The 20,341-nt window shown below is 47.0% G+C and overlaps 1 protein-coding gene across 2 annotated transcripts in view; it reads left to right on the top strand.

Moving 5' to 3' along the window:
• TRIM46 (tripartite motif containing 46) overlaps window positions 1-20,054 on the top strand; it is a 36,549-nt gene extending 16,495 nt beyond the window's left edge. For both annotated transcript variants that reach the window (XM_082274818.1, XM_082274819.1), the window contains exons 8-10: window positions 8,702-9,001; window positions 15,839-16,136; window positions 19,511-20,054. In XM_082274818.1, the coding sequence (XP_082130944.1) occupies window positions 8,702-9,001; window positions 15,839-16,136; window positions 19,511-19,889 (977 nt within the window). In that variant the 3' untranslated portion in view covers window positions 19,890-20,054. The remainder of the gene's footprint in view (window positions 1-8,701; window positions 9,002-15,838; window positions 16,137-19,510) is intronic.
• Window positions 20,055-20,341: the final 287 nt, after the last annotated feature.

Below are 20,341 nucleotides of genomic sequence, written 5' to 3'. Positions count from 1 at the left end.
CCATCATCTTCCTCTCTCCTCCATCTCCATCATCTTCCTCTCTCCTCCATCGTCATCATCTTCCTCTCTCCTCCATCTCCATCATCTTCCTCTCTCCTCCATCTCCATCATCTTCCTCTCTCCTCCATCTCCATCATCTTCCTCTCTCCTCCATCTCCATCATCTTCCTCTCTCCTCCATCTCCATCATCTTCCTCTCTCCTCCATCTCCATCATCTTCCTCTCTCCTCCATCGTCATCATCTTCCTCTCTCCTCCATCTCCATCATCTTCCTCTCTCCTCCATCTCCATCATCTTCCTCTCTCCTCCATCTCCATCATCTTCCTCTCTCCTCCATCTCCATCATCTTCCTCTCTCCTCCATCTCCATCATCTTCCTCTCTCCTCCATCTCCAGTTCTCCATCTTCCTCTCTCCTCCATCTTCATTTTCTGTTCTCCATCTCCTCTCCTACATATCCATCCTTGTTCTTGCTTCTCTGATCTCCATCTTCCATCTCCACCCTTTGACCTCCATCTTCTTCCTGTGCATTCCTTTTCTGACAGCATTTTCCATTTACTTTTCTTCATCTTCATCCTCTCTAGGCCAATTTCCTCTTCTATCATCGATCCTCCATCCACAATATCCCTACTCTGTCCTCCCCTGCCCTATCACCTTCTCTCTTCAATCTCTTTCTAATATCATGTGTCCACCATCTTTATCCTTTGTCCCATCTCCACCCAATATCCTCCATCTCCATCCTCATCCTTCATCCCAACTCCACCCAATATCCTCCATCTCCATCCTCGTCCTTTGTCCCATCTCCACCCAATATCCTCCATCTCCATCCTCGTCCTTTGTCCCAACTCCACCCAATATCCTCCATCTCCATCCTCATCCTTCATCCCAACTCCACCCAATATCCTCCATCTCCATCCTCGTCCTTTGTCCCATCTCCACCCAATATCCTCCATCTCCATCCTCGTCCTTTGTCCCAACTCCACCCAATATCCTCCATCTCCATCCTCGTCCTCTGTCCCTTCTCCATCCTATAACCTCCATCTTCATCCTCGTCCTTTGTCCCAACTCCACCCAATATCCTCCATCCTCATCCTTTGTCCCAACTCCACCCAATATCCTCCATCTCCATCCTCGTCCTTTGTCCCAACTCCACCCAATATCCTCCATCTCCATCCTCGTCCTTTATCCCAACTCCACCCAATATCCTCCATCTCCATCCTCGTCCTTTGTCCCATCTCCACCCAATATCCTCCATCTCCATCCTCATCCTTTGTCCCAACTCCACCCAATATCCTCCATCTCCATCCTCGTCCTTTGTCCCAACTCCACCCAATATCCTCCATCTCCATCCTCATCCTCTGACCCATCTCCACCCAATATCCTCCATCTCCATCCTCATCCTTCATCCCAACTCCACCCAATATCCTCCATCTCCATCCTCATCCTTCATCCCAACTCCACCCAATATCCTCCATCTCCATCCTCGTCCTTTGTCCCAACTCCACCCAATATCCTCCATCTTCATCCTCGTCCTTTGTCCCAACTGCACCCAATATCCTCCATCTTCATCCTCGTCCTTTGTCCCAACTCCACCCAATATCCTCCATCTCCATCCTCATCCTCTGACCCATCTCCATCCAATAACCTCCATCTTCATCCTCAGCCTTTGTCCCAACTCCACCCAATATCCTCCATCTCCATCCTCATCCTCTGACCCGTCTCCATCCAATAACCTCCATCTTCATCCTCAGCCTTTGTCCCAACTCCACCCAATATCCTCCATCTCCATCCTCATCCTTTGTCCCATCTCCACCCAATATCCTCCATCTTCATCCTCGTCCTTTGTCCCAACTCCACCCAATATCCTCCATCTTCATCCTCGTCCTTTGTCCCATCTCCACCCAATAACCTCCATCTCCATCCTCATCCTTTGTCCCATCTCCACCCAATATCCTCCATCTCCATCCTCGTCCTCTGACCCATCTCCACCCAATATCCTCCATCTTCATCCTCGTCCTTTGTCCCAACTCCACCCAATATCCTCCATCTCCATCCTCGTCCTCTGACCCATCTCCACCCAATATCCTCCATCTTCATCCTCGTCCTTTGTCCCAACTCCACCCAATATCCTCCATCTCCATCCTCGTCCTTTGTCCCAACTCCACCCAATATCCTCCATCTCCATCCTCATCCTCTGACCCATCTCCACCCAATATCCTCCATCTTCATCCTCGTCCTTTGTCCCAACTGCACCCAATATCCTCCATCTTCATCCTCGTCCTTTGTCCCATCTCCACCCAATATCCTCCATCTCCATCCTCATCCTCTGACCCATCTCCATCCAATAACCTCCATCTTCATCCTCAGCCTTTGTCCCAACTCCACCCAATATCCTCCATCTCCATCCTCGTCCTTTGTCCCATCTCCACCCAATATCCTCCATCTCCATCCTCGTCCTCTGACCCATCTCCACCCAATATCCTCCATCTTCATCCTCGTCCTTTGTCCCAACTGCACCCAATATCCTCCATCTCCATCCTCATCCTCTGACCCATCTCCATCCAATAACCTCCATCTTCATCCTCAGCCTTTGTCCCAACTCCACCCAATATCCTCCATCTCCATCCTCGTCCTTTGTCCCATCTCCACCCAATATCCTCCATCTTCATCCTCGTCCTTTGTCCCAACTCCACCCAATATCCTCCATCTCCATCCTCGTCCTTTGTCCCAACTCCACCCAATATCCTCCATCTCCATCCTCATCCTTTGTCCCAACTCCACCCAATATCCTCCATCTCCATCCTCGTCCTTTGTCCCAACTCCACCCAATATCCTCCATCTCCATCCTCGTCCTCTGACCCATCTCCACCCAATATCCTCCATCTTCATCCTCGTCCTTTGTCCCAACTCCACCCAATATCCTCCATCTCCATCCTCGTCCTTTGTCCCATCTCCACCCAATATCCTCCATCTTCATCCTCGTCCTTTGTCCCAACTCCACCCAATATCCTCCATCTCCATCCTCGTCCTTCATCCCAACTCCACCCAATATCCTCCATCTCCATCCTCGTCCTTTGTCCCTTCTCCATCCTATAACCTCCATCTTCATCCTCGTCCTTTATCCCAACTCCACCCAATATCCTCCATCTCCATCCTCATCCTTTGTCCCATCTCCACCCAATATCCTCCATCTCCATCCTCGTCCTCTGACCCATCTCCACCCAATATCCTCCATCTTCATCCTCGTCCTTTGTCCCAACTCCACCCAATATCCTCCATCTCCATCCTCGTCCTCTGACCCATCTCCACCCAATATCCTCCATCTTCATCCTCGTCCTTTGTCCCAACTCCACCCAATATCCTCCATCTCCATCCTCGTCCTTTGTCCCATCTCCACCCAATATCCTCCATCTTCATCCTCGTCCTTTGTCCCAACTCCACCCAATATCCTCCATCTCCATCCTCGTCCTTTGTCCCAACTCCACCCAATATCCTCCATCTCCATCCTCATCCTCTGACCCATCTCCACCCAATATCCTCCATCTTCATCCTCGTCCTTTGTCCCAACTGCACCCAATATCCTCCATCTTCATCCTCGTCCTTTGTCCCATCTCCACCCAATATCCTCCATCTCCATCCTCATCCTCTGACCCATCTCCATCCAATAACCTCCATCTTCATCCTCAGCCTTTGTCCCAACTCCACCCAATATCCTCCATCTCCATCCTCGTCCTTTGTCCCATCTCCACCCAATATCCTCCATCTTCATCCTCGTCCTTTGTCCCAACTCCACCCAATATCCTCCATCTCCATCCTCGTCCTTTGTCCCAACTCCACCCAATATCCTCCATCTCCATCCTCATCCTTTGTCCCAACTCCACCCAATATCCTCCATCTCCATCCTCGTCCTTTGTCCCAACTCCACCCAATATCCTCCATCTTCATCCTCGTCCTTTGACCCAACTCCACCCAATATCCTCCATCTCCATCCTCGTCCTTTGTCCCTTCTCCATCCTATAACCTCCATTTTCATCCTCATCCTTTGTCCCAACTCCACCCAATATCCTCCATCTCCATCCTCGACCTTTGTCCCTTCTCCATCCTATAACCTCCATCTCCATCCTCATCCTTTGTCCCAACTCCACCCAATATCCTCCATCTCCATCCTCATCCTTTGTCCCAACTCCACCCAATATCCTCCATCTCCATCCTCATCCTTTGTCCCTTCTCCATCCTCATCCTTTGTCCCAACTCCACCCAATATCCTCCATCTCCATCCTCATCCTCTGACCCATCTCCACCCAATATCCTCCATCTCCATCCTCGTCCTTTGTCCCAACTCCACCCAATATCCTCCATCTCCATCCTCGTCCTTTGTCCCTTCTCCATCCTATAACCTCCATCTTCATCCTCGTCCTTTGTCCCAACTCCACCCAATATCCTCCATCTCCATCCTCGTCCTTTGTCCCTTCTCCATCCTATAACCTCCATCTTCATCCTCGTCCTTTGTCCCAACTCCACCCAATATCCTCCATCTTCATCCTCGTCCTTTGTCCCAACTCCACCCAATATCCTCCATCTTCATCCTCGTCCTTTGTCCCAACTCCACCCAATATCCTCCATCTCCATCCTCATCCTCTGACCCGTCTCCATCCAATAACCTCCATCTTCATCCTCAGCCTTTGTCCCAACTCCACCCAATATCCTCCATCTCCATCCTCGTCCTTTGTCCCATCTCCACCCAATATCCTCCATCTTCATCCTCGTCCTTTGTCCCAACTCCACCCAATATCCTCCATCTCCATCCTCGTCCTTTATCCCAACTCCACCCAATATCCTCCATCTTCATCCTCGTCCTTTGTCCCAACTCCACCCAATATCCTCCATCTTCATCCTCGTCCTTTGACCCAACTCCACCCAATATCCTCCATCTCCATCCTCGTCCTTTGTCCCTTCTCCATCCTATAACCTCCATTTTCATCCTCATCCTTTGTCCCAACTCCACCCAATATCCTCCATCTCCATCCTCGACCTTTGTCCCTTCTCCATCCTATAACCTCCATCTCCATCCTCATCCTTTGTCCCAACTCCACCCAATATCCTCCATCTCCATCCTCATCCTTTGTCCCAACTCCACCCAATATCCTCCATCTCCATCCTCATCCTTTGTCCCTTCTCCATCCTCATCCTTTGTCCCAACTCCACCCAATATCCTCCATCTCCATCCTCATCCTCTGACCCATCTCCACCCAATATCCTCCATCTCCATCCTCGTCCTTTGTCCCAACTCCACCCAATATCCTCCATCTCCATCCTCGTCCTTTGTCCCTTCTCCATCCTATAACCTCCATCTTCATCCTCGTCCTTTGTCCCAACTCCACCCAATATCCTCCATCTCCATCCTCGTCCTTTGTCCCTTCTCCATCCTATAACCTCCATCTTCATCCTCGTCCTTTGTCCCAACTCCACCCAATATCCTCCATCTTCATCCTCGTCCTTTGTCCCAACTCCACCCAATATCCTCCATCTTCATCCTCGTCCTTTGTCCCAACTCCACCCAATATCCTCCATCTCCATCCTCATCCTCTGACCCGTCTCCATCCAATAACCTCCATCTTCATCCTCAGCCTTTGTCCCAACTCCACCCAATATCCTCCATCTCCATCCTCGTCCTTTGTCCCATCTCCACCCAATATCCTCCATCTTCATCCTCGTCCTTTGTCCCAACTCCACCCAATATCCTCCATCTCCATCCTCGTCCTTTATCCCAACTCCACCCAATATCCTCCATCTTCATCCTCGTCCTTTGTCCCAACTCCACCCAATATCCTCCATCTCCATCCTCATCCTTTGTCCCTTCTCCATCCTCATCCTTTGTCCCATCTCCACCCAATGTCTTCCATCTCCATCCTCATCCTCTGACCCATCTCCACCCAATATCCTCCATCTCCATCCTCGTCCTTTGTCCCATCTCCACCCAATATCCTCCATCTTCATCCTCGTCCTTTGTCCCAACTCCACCCAATATCCTCCATCTCCATCCTCGTCCTCTGTCCCATCTCCACCCAATATCCTCCATCTCCATCCTCATCCTTTGTCCCAACTCCACCCAATATCCTCCATCTCCATCCTCGTCCTTTGTCCCTTCTCCATCCTATAACCTCCGTCTTCCTCCTCTGACCCATCTCCATCTTCAATCTCTACCTTCTGTTTTCCATCTCCATTCTCTGTTCCCTTATCTTCAGGACTCGACTTTTATTTTTTATCTCCTCCATCTTCCTCCTTCATTGGAGCTCCTTATCTCTTTCATTATTTCTCCATTCCCTATTTTCCCTATTTTGTTCTCCATCTCCTGTGTCCTCCTCTCTTCATTTCCCGTCTTCTCCTCTCATCACCTGTGTCCTCCTCGCCTCATGTCAGGTGCCCTACTTTCCTCACCTCTCTTGTAATCCTCACCTCATCTCCTGTGTTCCCCTCATCTCCTGTGTTCCCCTCATCTCCTGTGTTCCCCTCATCTCCGGTGTTCTCCTCATCTCCTGTGTTCCCCTCATCTCCGGTGTTCCCCTCATCTCCTGTGTTCTCCTCATCTCCTGTGTTCTCCTCATCTCCTGTGTTCTCCATCTCCTGTGTTCCCCTCATCTCCTGTGTTCTCCATCTCCTGTGTTCCCCTCATCTCCTGTGTTCTCCATCTCCTGTGTTCCCCTCATCTCCTGTGTTCTCCATCTCCGGTGTTCTCCTCATCTCCTGTGTTCCCCTCATCTCCGGTGTTCCCCTCATCTCCTGTGTTCTCCTCATCTCCTGTGTTCCCCTCATCTCCTGTGTTCTCCATCTCCTGTGTTCTCCTCATCTCCGGTGTTCCCCTCATCTCCTGTGTTCTCCATCTCCTGTGTTCTCCTCATCTCCTGTGTTCCCCTCATCTCCGGTGTTCTCCTCACCTCCTGTGTTCCCTTCATCTCCTGTGTTCTCCTCATCTCCTGTGTTCTCCTCATCTCCGGTGTTCTCCTCATCTCCTGTGTTCTCTTCATCTCCGGTGTTCTCCTCATCTCCTGTATTCTCCTCATCTCCTGTGTTCTCCTCATCTCCGGTGTTCTCCTCATCTCCTGTGTTCTCTTCATCTCCTGTGTTCTCCTCATCTCCTGTGTTCCCCTCATCTCCTGTGTTCTCCCTCATCTCCTGTGTTCCCCTCATCTCCGGTGTTCTCTTCATCTCCTGTGTTCCCCTCATCTCCGGTGTTCTCTTCATCTCCTGTGTTCCCCTCATCTCCTGTGTTCCCCTCATCTCCTGTGTTCCCTTCTATTCCTGTGTTCCCCTCATCTCCGGTGTTCTCTTCATCTCCTGTGTTCCCCTCATCTCCGGTGTTCTCTTCATCTCCTGTGTTCCCCTCATCTCCTGTGTTCCCCTCATCTCCTGTGTTCCCTTCTATTCCTGTGTTCCCCCTCATCTCCTGTGTTCTCCTCATCTCCTGTGTTCCCTTCATCTCCTGTGTTCTCCTTCATCTCCTGTGTTCCCCTCATCTCCTGTGTTCCCCTCATCTCCTGTGTTCTCCTCATCTCCTGTGTTCCCCTCATCTCCTGTATTCTCCTCAACTCCTGTGTTCTCCATCTCCTGTGTTCTCCTCATCTCCTGTGTTCTCTTCATCTCCTGTGTTCTCCCTCATCTCCTGTGTTCCCCTCATCTCCGGTGTTCTCTTCATCTCCTGTGTTCCCCTCATCTCCGGTGTTCTCCTCATCTCCTGTGTTCTCTTCATCTCCTGTGTTCCCCTCATCTCCGGTGTTCCCCTCATCTCCGGTGTTCTCCTCATCTCCTGTGTTCCCCTCATCTCCGGTGTTCTCCTCATCTCCGGTGTTCTCCTCATCTCCGGTGTTCCCCTCATCTCCTGTGTTCTCCTCATCTCCTGTGTTCCCCTCATCTCCTGTGTTCTCCCTCATCTCCTGTGTTCCCCTCATCTCCTGTGTTCCCCTCATCTCCTGTGTTCTCCTCATCTCCTGTGTTCTCCATCTCCTGTGGTCTCCTCATCTCCTGTGTTCTCCTCATCTCCTGTGTTCTCCATCTCCTGTGGTCTCCTCATCTCCTGTGTTCCCCTCATCTCCTGTGTTCCCCTCATCTCCTGTGTTCTCCTCATCTCCTGTGTTCCCCTCATCTCCTGTGTTCTCCCTCATCTCCTGTGTTCCCCTCATCTCCTGTGTTCTCCCTCATCTCCTGTGTTCCCCTCATCTCCTGTGTTCTCCCTCATCTCCTGTGTTCCCCTCATCTCCTGTGTTCTCCCTCATCTCCTGTGTTCCCCTCATCTCCTGTGTTCTCCCTCATCTCCTGTGTTCCCCTCATCTCCTGTGTTCTCCTCATCTCCTGTGTTCTCTTCATCTCCTGTGTTCTCCTCATCTCCTGTGTTCCCCTCATCTCCTGTGTTCTCCTCATCTCTTATTTCCCCCTCTCCTCATCTCCTGCATCCTCCTCTCCTCATCTCCTGCATCCTCCTCGCCTCATCTCCTGCATCCTCCTCTCCTCATCTCCTCTTGACTCTCCAGGCTCCTTGGACTGACTCTCTGCCTGCACCCTTCTGCTCCTTCTCTGATCTGCAGTAAGGAGGTCTCTTTCTCTCTCCCTCTCTCAGCATGGACTTCTCCCTGTCTTCCCACTTTGCTCGCTCCGCCTCCGTCCATCTTCTCTCCATTCTCTCTTACTTTCCTCCTTCCTCCCTCTTCAGCTCCAGACGCTCCTGTTATCGACACCCAGCGTACGTACGCCTATGACCAGATCTACCTGAGCTGGCGTCTCCCCCAGGACTCGGCCCCCGCCTGGCACTACACGGTGGAGTACCGCAAAACAGACCCCAAACACAAGACCCTCAAACTATGGCAACGGCGGGAAGAGATATGGAGCCTGAGCACCATCCTAGAGGGCCCTGACATTGACAGCGTCTATGTGCTCCGAGTCCGAGGCTACAATAAGGCCGGATACGGAGAATACAGCGAGGACATCCACCTCCACACTCCGCCCGCTCCAGGTACCGCCCATGAGTTACCTCTACCAATCAGCATCCTCTGAGGAGCTGGGAGACTAAGGCCATGACCAGAAATATCAGTTCTGTCTTATTGTCCTGACCTGTTATACCGACCCAACCCAAACACCAACCTACCTGTAACCCTAACACCAACCTACCTCTAACCCTAACACCAACCTTACCCTAACACCAACCTACCTCTAACCCTAACACCAACCTTACCCTAACACCAACCTACCTCTAACCCTAACACCAACCTAACCCTAACACCAATCTACCTCTAACCCTAACACCAACCTACCTCTAACCCTAACACCAACCTTACCCTAACACCAACCTACCTCTAACCCTAACACCAACCTAACCCTAACCCTAACACCAACCTACCTCTAACCCTAACACCAACCTACCTGTAACCCTAACACCAACCTACCTCTAACCCTAACACCAACCTACCTCTTATCCTAACACCAATCTACCTCTAAGTCTTACACCAACCTAACCCTAACACCAACCTACCTGTAACCCTAACACCAACCTAACCCTAACACCAACCTACTTCTAACCCTTACACAAACCTAACCCTAACACCAATCTACCTCTAACCCTAACACCAACCTACCTCTAACCCTAACACCAACCTACCTGTAACCCTAACACCAACCTACCTCTAAGTCCTACACCAACCTAACCCTAACACCAACCTACCTCTAACCCATACACCAACCTACCTCAAACCCTAACACCAACTTACCTGTAACCCTAACACCAACCTACCTCTAGTACCAACTTACCTCTTATTATAACATCAGCTAACTCACACACCAACTTACCTCTAACCCTTACACCAACCTAACCCTAACACCAACCTACCTCTAACCCATACACCAACCTAACCCTAACACCAACCTACTTCTAACCCTTACACAAACCTAACCCTAACACCAATCTACCTCTAACCCTAACACCAACCTACCTCTAACCCTAACACCAACCTACCTCTAACCCTAACACCAACCTAACCCTAACACCAACCTACCTCTAACCCTTACACCAACCTAACCCTAACACCAACCTACCTCTAACCCATACACCAACCTAACCCTAACACCAACCTACTTCTAACCCTTACACAAACCTAACCCTAACACCAATCTACCTCTAACCCTAACACCAACCTACCTCTAACCCTAACACCAACCTACCTCTAACCCTAACACCAACCTAACCCTAACACCAACCTACCTCTAACCCTTACACCAACCTAACCCTAACACCAACCTACCTCTAACCCATACACCAACCTAACCCTAACACCAACCTACCTCTAACCCTAACACCAGCCTTACCCTAACACCAACCTAACCCTAACATCAACCTACCTCTAACCCTTACACCAACAAAACCCTAATACCAACCTACCTCTAACACCAACCTAACCCTAATGATAACCCCTAATGATGCTTCTGCATTACTGCTTATCCTAATGCTAATACTACTCCTAGCCCTAACTGTAACCCTACCTATAATACTGAACCTAACACTACTATTAATCCTAACACCACTCTTAACCCCAAGGATATTAAGGAACCCTAACCCTAACTCTAACCCTAGTGATAACCCTAACTACAAACCTAATGCCAACCCTAACCCTAACCCTAATGCTAACTTTAACCTTAATGCTAATCCTAGCCCTAATTCTTAACTCTAGCCCTAATATTAACCCTAGCTCTAACCGTAATGTTAATCTTAGCCCTAAGTCTAGTCCTAATGCTAATCCTAACTCTAACCCTAATGCTAATCTTATCCCTAACCCTAACTAACCCTAACTCTAACCCTAACCCTAATGCTAACCCTAACTCTAACCCTAACCCTAATGCTAACCCCAACCCTAACCTTAACGCTAGCCCTAACTCTAGCCCTAATCCTAACCCTAATGCTAATCCTAGCCTTAACCCTAATGCAAACCCCTAGCTCTAACCATAATGCTAACCTTAACCCTAATCCTAGCCCTAACCCTATTGCTAACCCTAATGCTAATCCTAGCCTTAATATTAACCCTAACTCTAACCCTAATGCTATCCCTAACCCTAACTCTAACCCTAACCCTAATGCTATCCCTAACTACAACCCTAATGCTATCCCTAATGCTAATCCTAACCATAATGCTAATCCTAGCCCTAAATCTAGCCCTAATGCTAATAATAACCCTAACCTTGATGCTAATTTTAGCCTTAACCCTGACTAACCCTAATGCTATCCCTAACCCTAACCCTAATACTACTCCTAACCCTAATGCTATCCCTAACCCTAACCCTAATGCTATCCCTAACCCTAACCCTAATGCTATCCCTAACCCTAATGCTATCCCTAACCCTAATGCTATCCCTAACCCTAACCCTAATGCTATCCCTAACCCTAACCCTAATGTTATCCCTAACCCTAATGCTATCCCTAACCCTAACCCTAATGCTATCCCTAACCCTAATGCTATCCCTAACCCTAACCCTAATGGTATCCCTAACCCTAACCCTAATGCTATCCCTAACCCTAATGCTATCCCTAACCCTAACCCTAATGTTATCCCTAACCCTAACCCTAATGCTATCCCTAACCCTAATGCTATCCCTAACCCTAACCCTAATGCTATCCCTAACCCTAACCCTAATGCTATCCCTAACCCTAATGCTATCCCTAACCCTAACCCTAATGTTATCCCTAACCCTAATGCTATCCCTAACCCTAATGCTATCCCTAACCCTAACCCTAATGTTATCCCTAACCCTAACCCTAATGCTATCCCTAACCCTAATGCTATCCCTAACCCTAACCCTAATGCTATCCCTAACCCTAACCCTAATGCTATCCCTAACCCTAACCCTAATTCTATCCCTAACCCTAATGCTATCCCTAACCCTAATGCTATCCCTAACCCTAACCCTAATGCTATCTCTAATAGGGATGATCGAACTTTTGAAAAGTTCGGTTCGACCAGAACACCCGAATTTCCCAAAAGTTCGGTTCGGATTTCAGAACCCCATTGAAATCAATGGGACCCGAACTTCGGTAATCAAAAAACACCATTTTTAAGCCCTAAAACCCAATAAATGCCCCTAAAAAGTGCCTAGGGTTCTGGGTCATGCCCCATTAACTATTAATCACACAAAAAAAAAGTTCTTAAAAATTGTCATTTTTGATAAAAAAGCCAATTATTGAAAAAAAAAAAAAAAAAGAGAGATTTGGATTTAGTATCTGGGGGGTCTAAAAAGTGTACATGTGAAGTTTCAGCTCTGTAGCATGTCCAGAACCAGAAAAAAAAAAAAAAAAAGATAATTTTTCAGTAGAACAGGGATGTGGGATCTTTTTTTCTGGTTCTGGACATGCTACAGAGCTGAAACTTCACAGGTACACCTTTTAGACCCCCCAGACACAAAATCACACAAAAAAAGTTCTTAAAAATTGTAATTTTTGATAAAAAAAGCCAATTATTGAAAAATTTAAAAAAAAAAAGAGATTTTTTGATTTTTATTTATTAGTGTGAGGAAAGGGATATCTAGTGTAGTTAGAGTGCTCCTTTACACTTAAGTTAGCTTCAAAAATTTAGTTTCTGTAGGGAAAGTGTTAAGTGTAAGGGGACCGTAGTGTAGTGTAGGGTTAACTGGCAGTGACTGCTATGGCAGGGTGACAAAACCCTTCCATAGCAGGGTGACAACTATAGAGAAATGATCATTTCTCTGAGTTGCTTCGGGACAGGCATATGGCTTCTCACCAGCCAAGCATTTTTTATGCTGCAGGGGCTGCCACTGCCAGTGCTTTTTTGAGGACATGTTTGATGTCAGACATGACATCTGAACATGTGTATAGGGGGTATATATACACATATATGTCTGTATATATACCCCTAGACATATATAGGTGTGATAGTAGCAGAAATAAATGCTTGCGCTAATGAAATCATTAACAGTAATATATTTCTGCTACTATCACACCTATATATGGCTAGGTGTCTATATACATATAATTATGTGTCACTATACACAAGTTCAGGTGTTTTGCCTGCCTCAAAAGAACCCCAAAAAATGCCAAAAAAACGCTAGCGTCAAAAAAAAAAAATGCCCAGGTGTGTTTTTGCTGGCATTTTTTGGGGGGTTTTGGAGGCAGGCAAAACATCTGAACTTGTGTATAGTGGTGTATATACACACATCCATATATTTATATACACACCTAGACATATATAGGTGTGATAGTAGCAGAAATAAATGCTTGCGCTAATTAAATCATTTACACTAATAAATTTCTGCTACTATCACACCTATATATGGCTAGGTGTCTATATACATATAATTATGTGTGTATATATACCCCCTATACACAAGTTCAGATGTTTTGCCTGCCTCAAAAGAACCCCAAAGAATGCCAAAAAAATGCTAGCGTCAAAAAAAAAAATGCCCAGGTGTGTTTTTGCTGGCATTTTTTTGGGAGTTTTTGGAGGCAGGGAAAACATCAGAACTTGTGCACAGTACCACTATACACAAGTTCAGATGTTTTTCCTGACTGCAAAGAACCCAAAAAAATGCCTGCTTTGAAACCGGCAAGGTGTGAAAACCGAGGAGAGAAGCTAACCCCCTGAGCTGAAAGTTTTCTAATACAAACAATCCTTTTTTTTCTGGTTCTGAACATGCTACAGAGCTGAAACTTCACAGGTACACTTTTTAGACCCCCCAGACACAAAATCACACAAAAAAGTTCTCATTTTTGATTAAAAAAAAAGCCAATTATTGAAAAAAAAAAAGAGATTTTTTGATTTTTACTTTGGATTTAGTATCTGGGGGGTCTAAAAGGTGTGCATGTGAAGTTTCAGGTCTGTAGCATGTCCAGAACCAGAAAAAAAAAGATCGTTTGTATTAGAAAACTTTAAGCACAGGAATATGGCTTCTCTGCTCGGTTTTCACACCTTGCCGGTTTCAAAGCAGGCATTTTTTTGGGTTCTTTGCAGTCAGGAAAAACATCTGAACTTGTGTATAGTGGTACTGTGCACAAGTTCTGATGTTTTGCCTGCCTCCAAAACCCCCCAAAAAATGCCAGCAAAAACACACCTGGGCATTTTTTTTTTTGATGCTAGCGTTTTTTTTGGCATTTTTTGGGGTTCTTTTGAGGCAGGCAAAACATCTGAACTTGTGTATAGTGGTACTGTGCACAAGTTCTGATGTTTTGCCTGCCTCCAAAACCCCCCAAAAAATGCCAGCAAAAACACACCTGGGCATTTTCTTTTTGACGCTAGCGTTTTTTTTGGCATTTTTTGGGGTTCTTTTGAGGCAGGCAAAACATCTGAACTTGTGTATAGTGGTATATATACACACATAATTATATGTATATAGACACCTAGCCATATATAGGTGTGATAGTAGCAGAAATATATTACTGTTAATGATTTCATTAGCGCAAGCATTTATTTCTGCTACTATCACACCTATATATGTCTAGGGGTATATATACAGACATATATGTGTATATATACCCCCTATACACATGTTCAGATGTCATGTCTGACATCAAACATGTCCTCAAAAAAGCACTGGCAGTGGCAGCCCCTGCAGCATAAAAAATGCTTGGCTGGTGAGAAGCCACATACCTGTCCCGAAGCAACTCAGAGAAATGATCATTTCTCTATAGCTGTCACCCTGCTATGGAAGGGTTTTGTCACCCTGCCATAGCAGTCACTGCCAGTTAACCCTACACTACACTACGGTCCCCTTACACTTAACACTTTCCCTACAGAAACTAAATTTTTGAAGCTAACTTAAGTGTAAAGGAGCACTCTAACTACACTAGATATCCCTTTCCTCACACTAATAAATGCTAAATGACACTTTTAAAGTAAAATTAACAGAACTGCTTCCACTCTCTTCCATGTCCAGTATAACAATGCTGGGAATATGGCGGGGGCGATCTTATATACTGGGGGGCGTATTCACTAATGATTGGTCTAGGGACCCCCTAGTCACTCCAATCACATTCCTAGCATTCTCCTGCCCCCTCATTTGGCTTTTGCTAATGGTTCTGGTCCAATCACAGGCTTTTAAAGCCCATTTCCTGAAGCATTGCATTTTGGGTGGTTCTGGTTGCCGAATTCCGAACTTTTTGGGCAAAAAGTTCTAAATTCGGCTGAACCTCGAACACCCAATGTTCGGGCCGAACCGATGGTCGACCCGAACCGTTCGATCATCCCTAATCTCTAACCCTAACCCTAATGCTATCCCTAACCCTAACCCTAATGCTATCTCTAACCCTAATGCTATCCCTAACCCTAACCCTAATGCTATCCCTAACCCTAACCCTAATGCTATCTCTAACCCTAATGCTATCCCTAACCCTAACCCTAATGCTATCCCTAACCCTAACCCTAATGCTATCTCTAACCCTAATGCTATCTCTAACCCTAATGCTATCTCTAACCCTAATGCTATCTCTAACCCTAACCCTAACCCCTAACCCTAACCTTAATGCTATCCCTAACCCTAATGCTATCCCTAACCCTAATGCTATCCCTAACCCTAATGCTATCCCTAACCCTAACCCTAACCCTAACCCCTAACCCCTAACCCTAATGCTATCCCTAACCCTAACCCTAATGCTATCTCTAACCCTAACCCTAATGCTATCCCTAACCCTAACCCTAACCCAACCATAACCCTAACCCTAACCCTAATGCTATCCCTAACCCTAACCCTAACCCTAATGCTATCTCTAACCCTCACCCTAACCTCCATGCAGTCTCTAATAGGGTGAAGCCCCCACAATGCAGATCTCGGGGTCTCTCACTCTTCTCTCTCTTCGCAGTGCTGAACTTCTTCCTGGACAGCAGCTGTGGCTTCCCGCGGGACCGCCTGGTGGTCAGCAAGGATCGGCGGGCGGTGCGCAGCGTCCCGGGGGTCCCCATGCTGTTCGCTGCCGAGCGCCTGATGAGCAGCTGCCACGTCTCCATGGAGTTGGTGCTCGGGGACGTCGCCATCACTCAGGGCCGCTACTACTGGGAGTGCACGGTGGACCCCAGCTCCTATGTGGTCAAGGTGGGCGTCGGCCAGGAGAGCAAATTACAGGAATTATTCCAGATACCCCAGGATGTGGTGAGCCCGAGGTGAGAGCGTCAAAGCCAATCACATTCCACCCATCACCTGGGGTTCCCACCATCCCTGTGCCCATTATGAGGGGTTCCCTCCATCCCTGTGCCCATTTGAGGGGTTCCCTCCATCCTTGTACCCATTATGAGGGGTTCCCACCATCCCTGTGCCCATTATGAGGAGTTCCCACCATCCCTGTGCCCATTATGAGGGGTTCCCACCATCCCTGTGCCCATTATGAGGGGTTCCCCCCATCCCTGTGCCCATTATGAGGGGTTCCCTCCATCCCTGTGCTCATTATGAGGGGTTCCCTCCATCCCTGTGCTCATTATGAGGGGTCCACCATCCCTGTGCCCATTATGAGGGGTTCCCACCATCCCTGTGCCCATTATGAGGAGTTCCCACCATCCCTGTGCCCATTATGAGGGGTTCCCTCCATCCCTGTGCCCATTATGAGGGGTTCCCACCATCCCTGTGCCCATTATGAGGGGTTCCCACCATCCCTGTGCCCATTATGAGGGGTTCCCACCATCCCTGTGCCCATTATGAGGGGTTCCCCCCATCCCTGTGCCCATTATGAGGGGTTCCCACCATCCCTGTGCCCATTATGAGGAGTTCCCACCATCCCTGTGCCCATTATGAGGGGTTCCCACCATCCCTGTGCCCATTATGAGGAGTTCCCACCATCCCTGTGCCCATTATGAGGAGTTCCCTCCATCCCTGTGCCCATTATGAGGGGTTCCCACCATCCCTGTGCCCATTATGAGGGGTTCCCACCATCCCTGTGCCCATTATGAGGAGTTCCCACCATCCCTGTGCCCATTATGAGGGGTTCCCACCATCCCTGTGCCCATTATGAGGGGTTCCCACCATCCCTGTGCCCATTATGAGGGGTTCTCACCATCCCTGTGCCCATTATGAGGAGTTCCCACCACCCCTGTGCCCATTATGAGGGGTTCCCACCATCCCTGTGCCCATTATGAGGAGTTCCCACCACCCCTGTGCCCATTATGAGGAGTTCCCACCATCCCTGTGCCCATTATGAGGGGTTCTCACCATCCCTGTGCCCATTATGAGGGGTTCCCACCATCCCTGTGCCCATTATGAGGGGTTCTCACCATCCCTGTGCCCATTATGAGGGGTTCCCACCATCCCTGTGCCCATTATGAGGGGTTCTCACCATCCCTGTGCCCATTATGAGGGGTTCCCCCCATCCCTGTGCCCATTATGAGGAGTTCCCACCATCCCTGTGCCCATTATGAGGAGTTCCCACCATCCCTGTGCCCATTATGAGGGGTTCCCACCATCCCTGTGCCCATTATGAGGGGTTCTCACCATCCCTGTGCCCATTATGAGGGGTTCCCACCATCCCTGTGCCCATTATGAGGAGTTCCCACCATCCCTGTGCTCATTATGAGGGGTTCCCTCCATCCCTGTGCCCATTATGAGGGGTTCCCCCCATCCTTGTGCTCATTATGAGGGGTTCCCACCATCCCTGTGCCCATTATGAGGGGTTCCCTCCATCCCTGTGCCCATTATGAGGGGTTCCCTCCATCCCTTGATTTATTTTTTGGTATACATAGTCATGTATTAATGATATAGTGATTGCAAAAGATGATATTGATAGTTATACATAATATATTGATTAGTATACATGATATTGATGGTTAAAGATGATATGTTGTATAGTATATAGATGATATATTGATAGGTAAAGAAGATATGCTGATTGGTATAGATTATATATTGATCAGGGTAAATTATGGTATTGATTGGTATAGATGATTTATTGATAGGTATGGATGATATATTGATGAGTGTAGATGATATATTGATCGGTATAGCTGATATATTGATGAGTGTAGATGATATATTGATCGGTATAGCTGATATATTGATAAGTGTAGATGATATATTGATCGGTATAGCTGATATATTGATGAGTGTAGATGATATATTGATCGGTATAGCTGATATATTGATAAGTGTAGATGATATATTGATCGGTATAGCTGATATATTGATGAGTGTAGATGATATATTGATCAGTATAGCTGATATATTGATAAGTGTAGATGATATATTGATCGGTATAGCTAATATATTGATGAGTGTAGATGATATATTGATCGGTATAGCTGATATATTGATGAGTGTAGATGATATATTGATTGGTATAGCTGATATATTGATAAGTGTAGATGATATATTGATCGGTATAGCTGATATATTGATGAGTGTAGATGATATATTGATCGGTATAGCTGATATATTGATAAGTGTAGATGATATATTGATCGGTATAGCTGATATATTGATGAGTGTAGATGATATATTGATCGGTATAGCTGATATATTGATAAGTGTAGATGATATATTGATCGGTATAGCTGATATATTGATGAGTGTAGATGATATATTGATCAGTATAGCTGATATATTGATAAGTGTAGATGATATATTGATCGGTATAGCTAATATATTGATGAGTGTAGATGATATATTGATCGGTATAGCTGATATATTGATGAGTGTAGATGATATATTGATTGGTATAGCTGATATATTGATAAGTGTAGATGATATATTGATCGGTATAGCTGATATATTGATGAGTGTAGATGATATATTGATCGGTATAGCTGATATATTGATAAGTGTAGATGATATACTGATCGGTATAGCTGATATATTGATAAGTGTAGATGATATATTGATCGGTATAGCTGATATATTGATGAGTGTAGATGATATATTGATCGGTATAGCTGATATATTGATAAGTGTAGATGATATATTGATCGGTATAGCTGATATATTGATGAGTGTAGATGATATATTGATCGGTATAGCTGATATATTGATGAGTGTAGATGATATATTGATTGGTATAGCTGATATATTGATAAGTGTAGATGATATATTGATCGGTATAGCTGATATATTGATGAGTGTAGATGATATATTGATCGGTATAGCTGATATATTGATAAGTGTAGATGATATATTGATCGGTATAGCTGATATATTGATAAGTGTAGATGATATATTGATCGGTATAGCTGATATATTGATGAGTGTAGATGATATATTGATCGGTTTAGCTGATATATTGATGAGTGTAGATGATATATTGATCGGTATAGCTGATATATTGATAAGTGTAGATGATATATTGATCGGTATAGCTGATATATTGATAAGTGTAGATGATATATTGATTGGTATAGCTGATATATTGATGAGTGTAGATGATATATTGATCGGTATAGCTGATATATTGATGAGTGTAGATGATATATTGATCGGTATAGCTGATATATTGATAAGTGTAGATGATATATTGATCGCCTTAGAATGATTGAATATTATCTCCTCCTCTCTCCGGCAGCCGCTATGACCCGGACAGCGGACACGACTCGGGAGCAGAAGACGCCACAATGGACGTATCTCCATCCTTCTGCTTCCTGACAATCGGCATGGGCAAGATTCTCCAGCCACATGGCTCTCCGCCCACGTCCCGGGACCCCACCGGATGTACCATGCCCCTCCCCCCGCGCTTGGGCGTCTGCCTCGACTACGAGAAGGGCCGCGTAGGCTTCTTCGACGCTGTGTCCCACCGCGGCCTGTGGGAGGGCAGCGTGGACTGTTCGGGCCCCGTGTGCCCAGCGTTCTGCTTCATCGGCGGCGGGGCCCTCCAGCTGCAGGAACTGGTCTCCATCAAACACGAGCGCAAGGTGACGATATGCGGCTTCAGCAAAGCGGAGTGACCCCAAAGACTAGCATAGAGGGAGAGGCCGAGTCACTGAGTGCCCTCTGGGGGGGCAAACCCACAGCCCTTTGTGCCCAACCAACCTAGCGCAAGACGTGGCCGCCAGGGGGCGTCCGACCACCAACACCCACCGGGGGGCGCGCTCTGCGGTTCAAGATGGGAACGAAGCCAAGACAGATGGACTAGGAAGGGTTCGATGTGCCACACATTCATCGTCTTCGTCTGACCGCCCTTATGTCCCCCCCCTCAATCTGGGCTGGACCCACTGTGACCCCACCCCCTGACCCCCAGTAACAGGGTTACACCCCTCCCCCGTCTGAGTGCAGTCCTTCATCGCCAACGATTTTTACGCACTTTTTAGTTGAGATGAAACTTTTTGTAGGGAACGTCTTCCCTTTTCTATGTGTATGTGACCTGCACACGATGAACATGACACACGCATGCGCACAC

This window comes from Pelophylax lessonae, assembly GCF_965119305.1.
Source record: "Pelophylax lessonae genome assembly, chromosome: 13".
Taxonomy (NCBI): Eukaryota; Metazoa; Chordata; class Amphibia; order Anura; family Ranidae; genus Pelophylax; species Pelophylax lessonae.
Note: the sequence above shows the minus strand (reverse complement) of the source record. Positions and strands in the feature narration are given on the sequence as shown.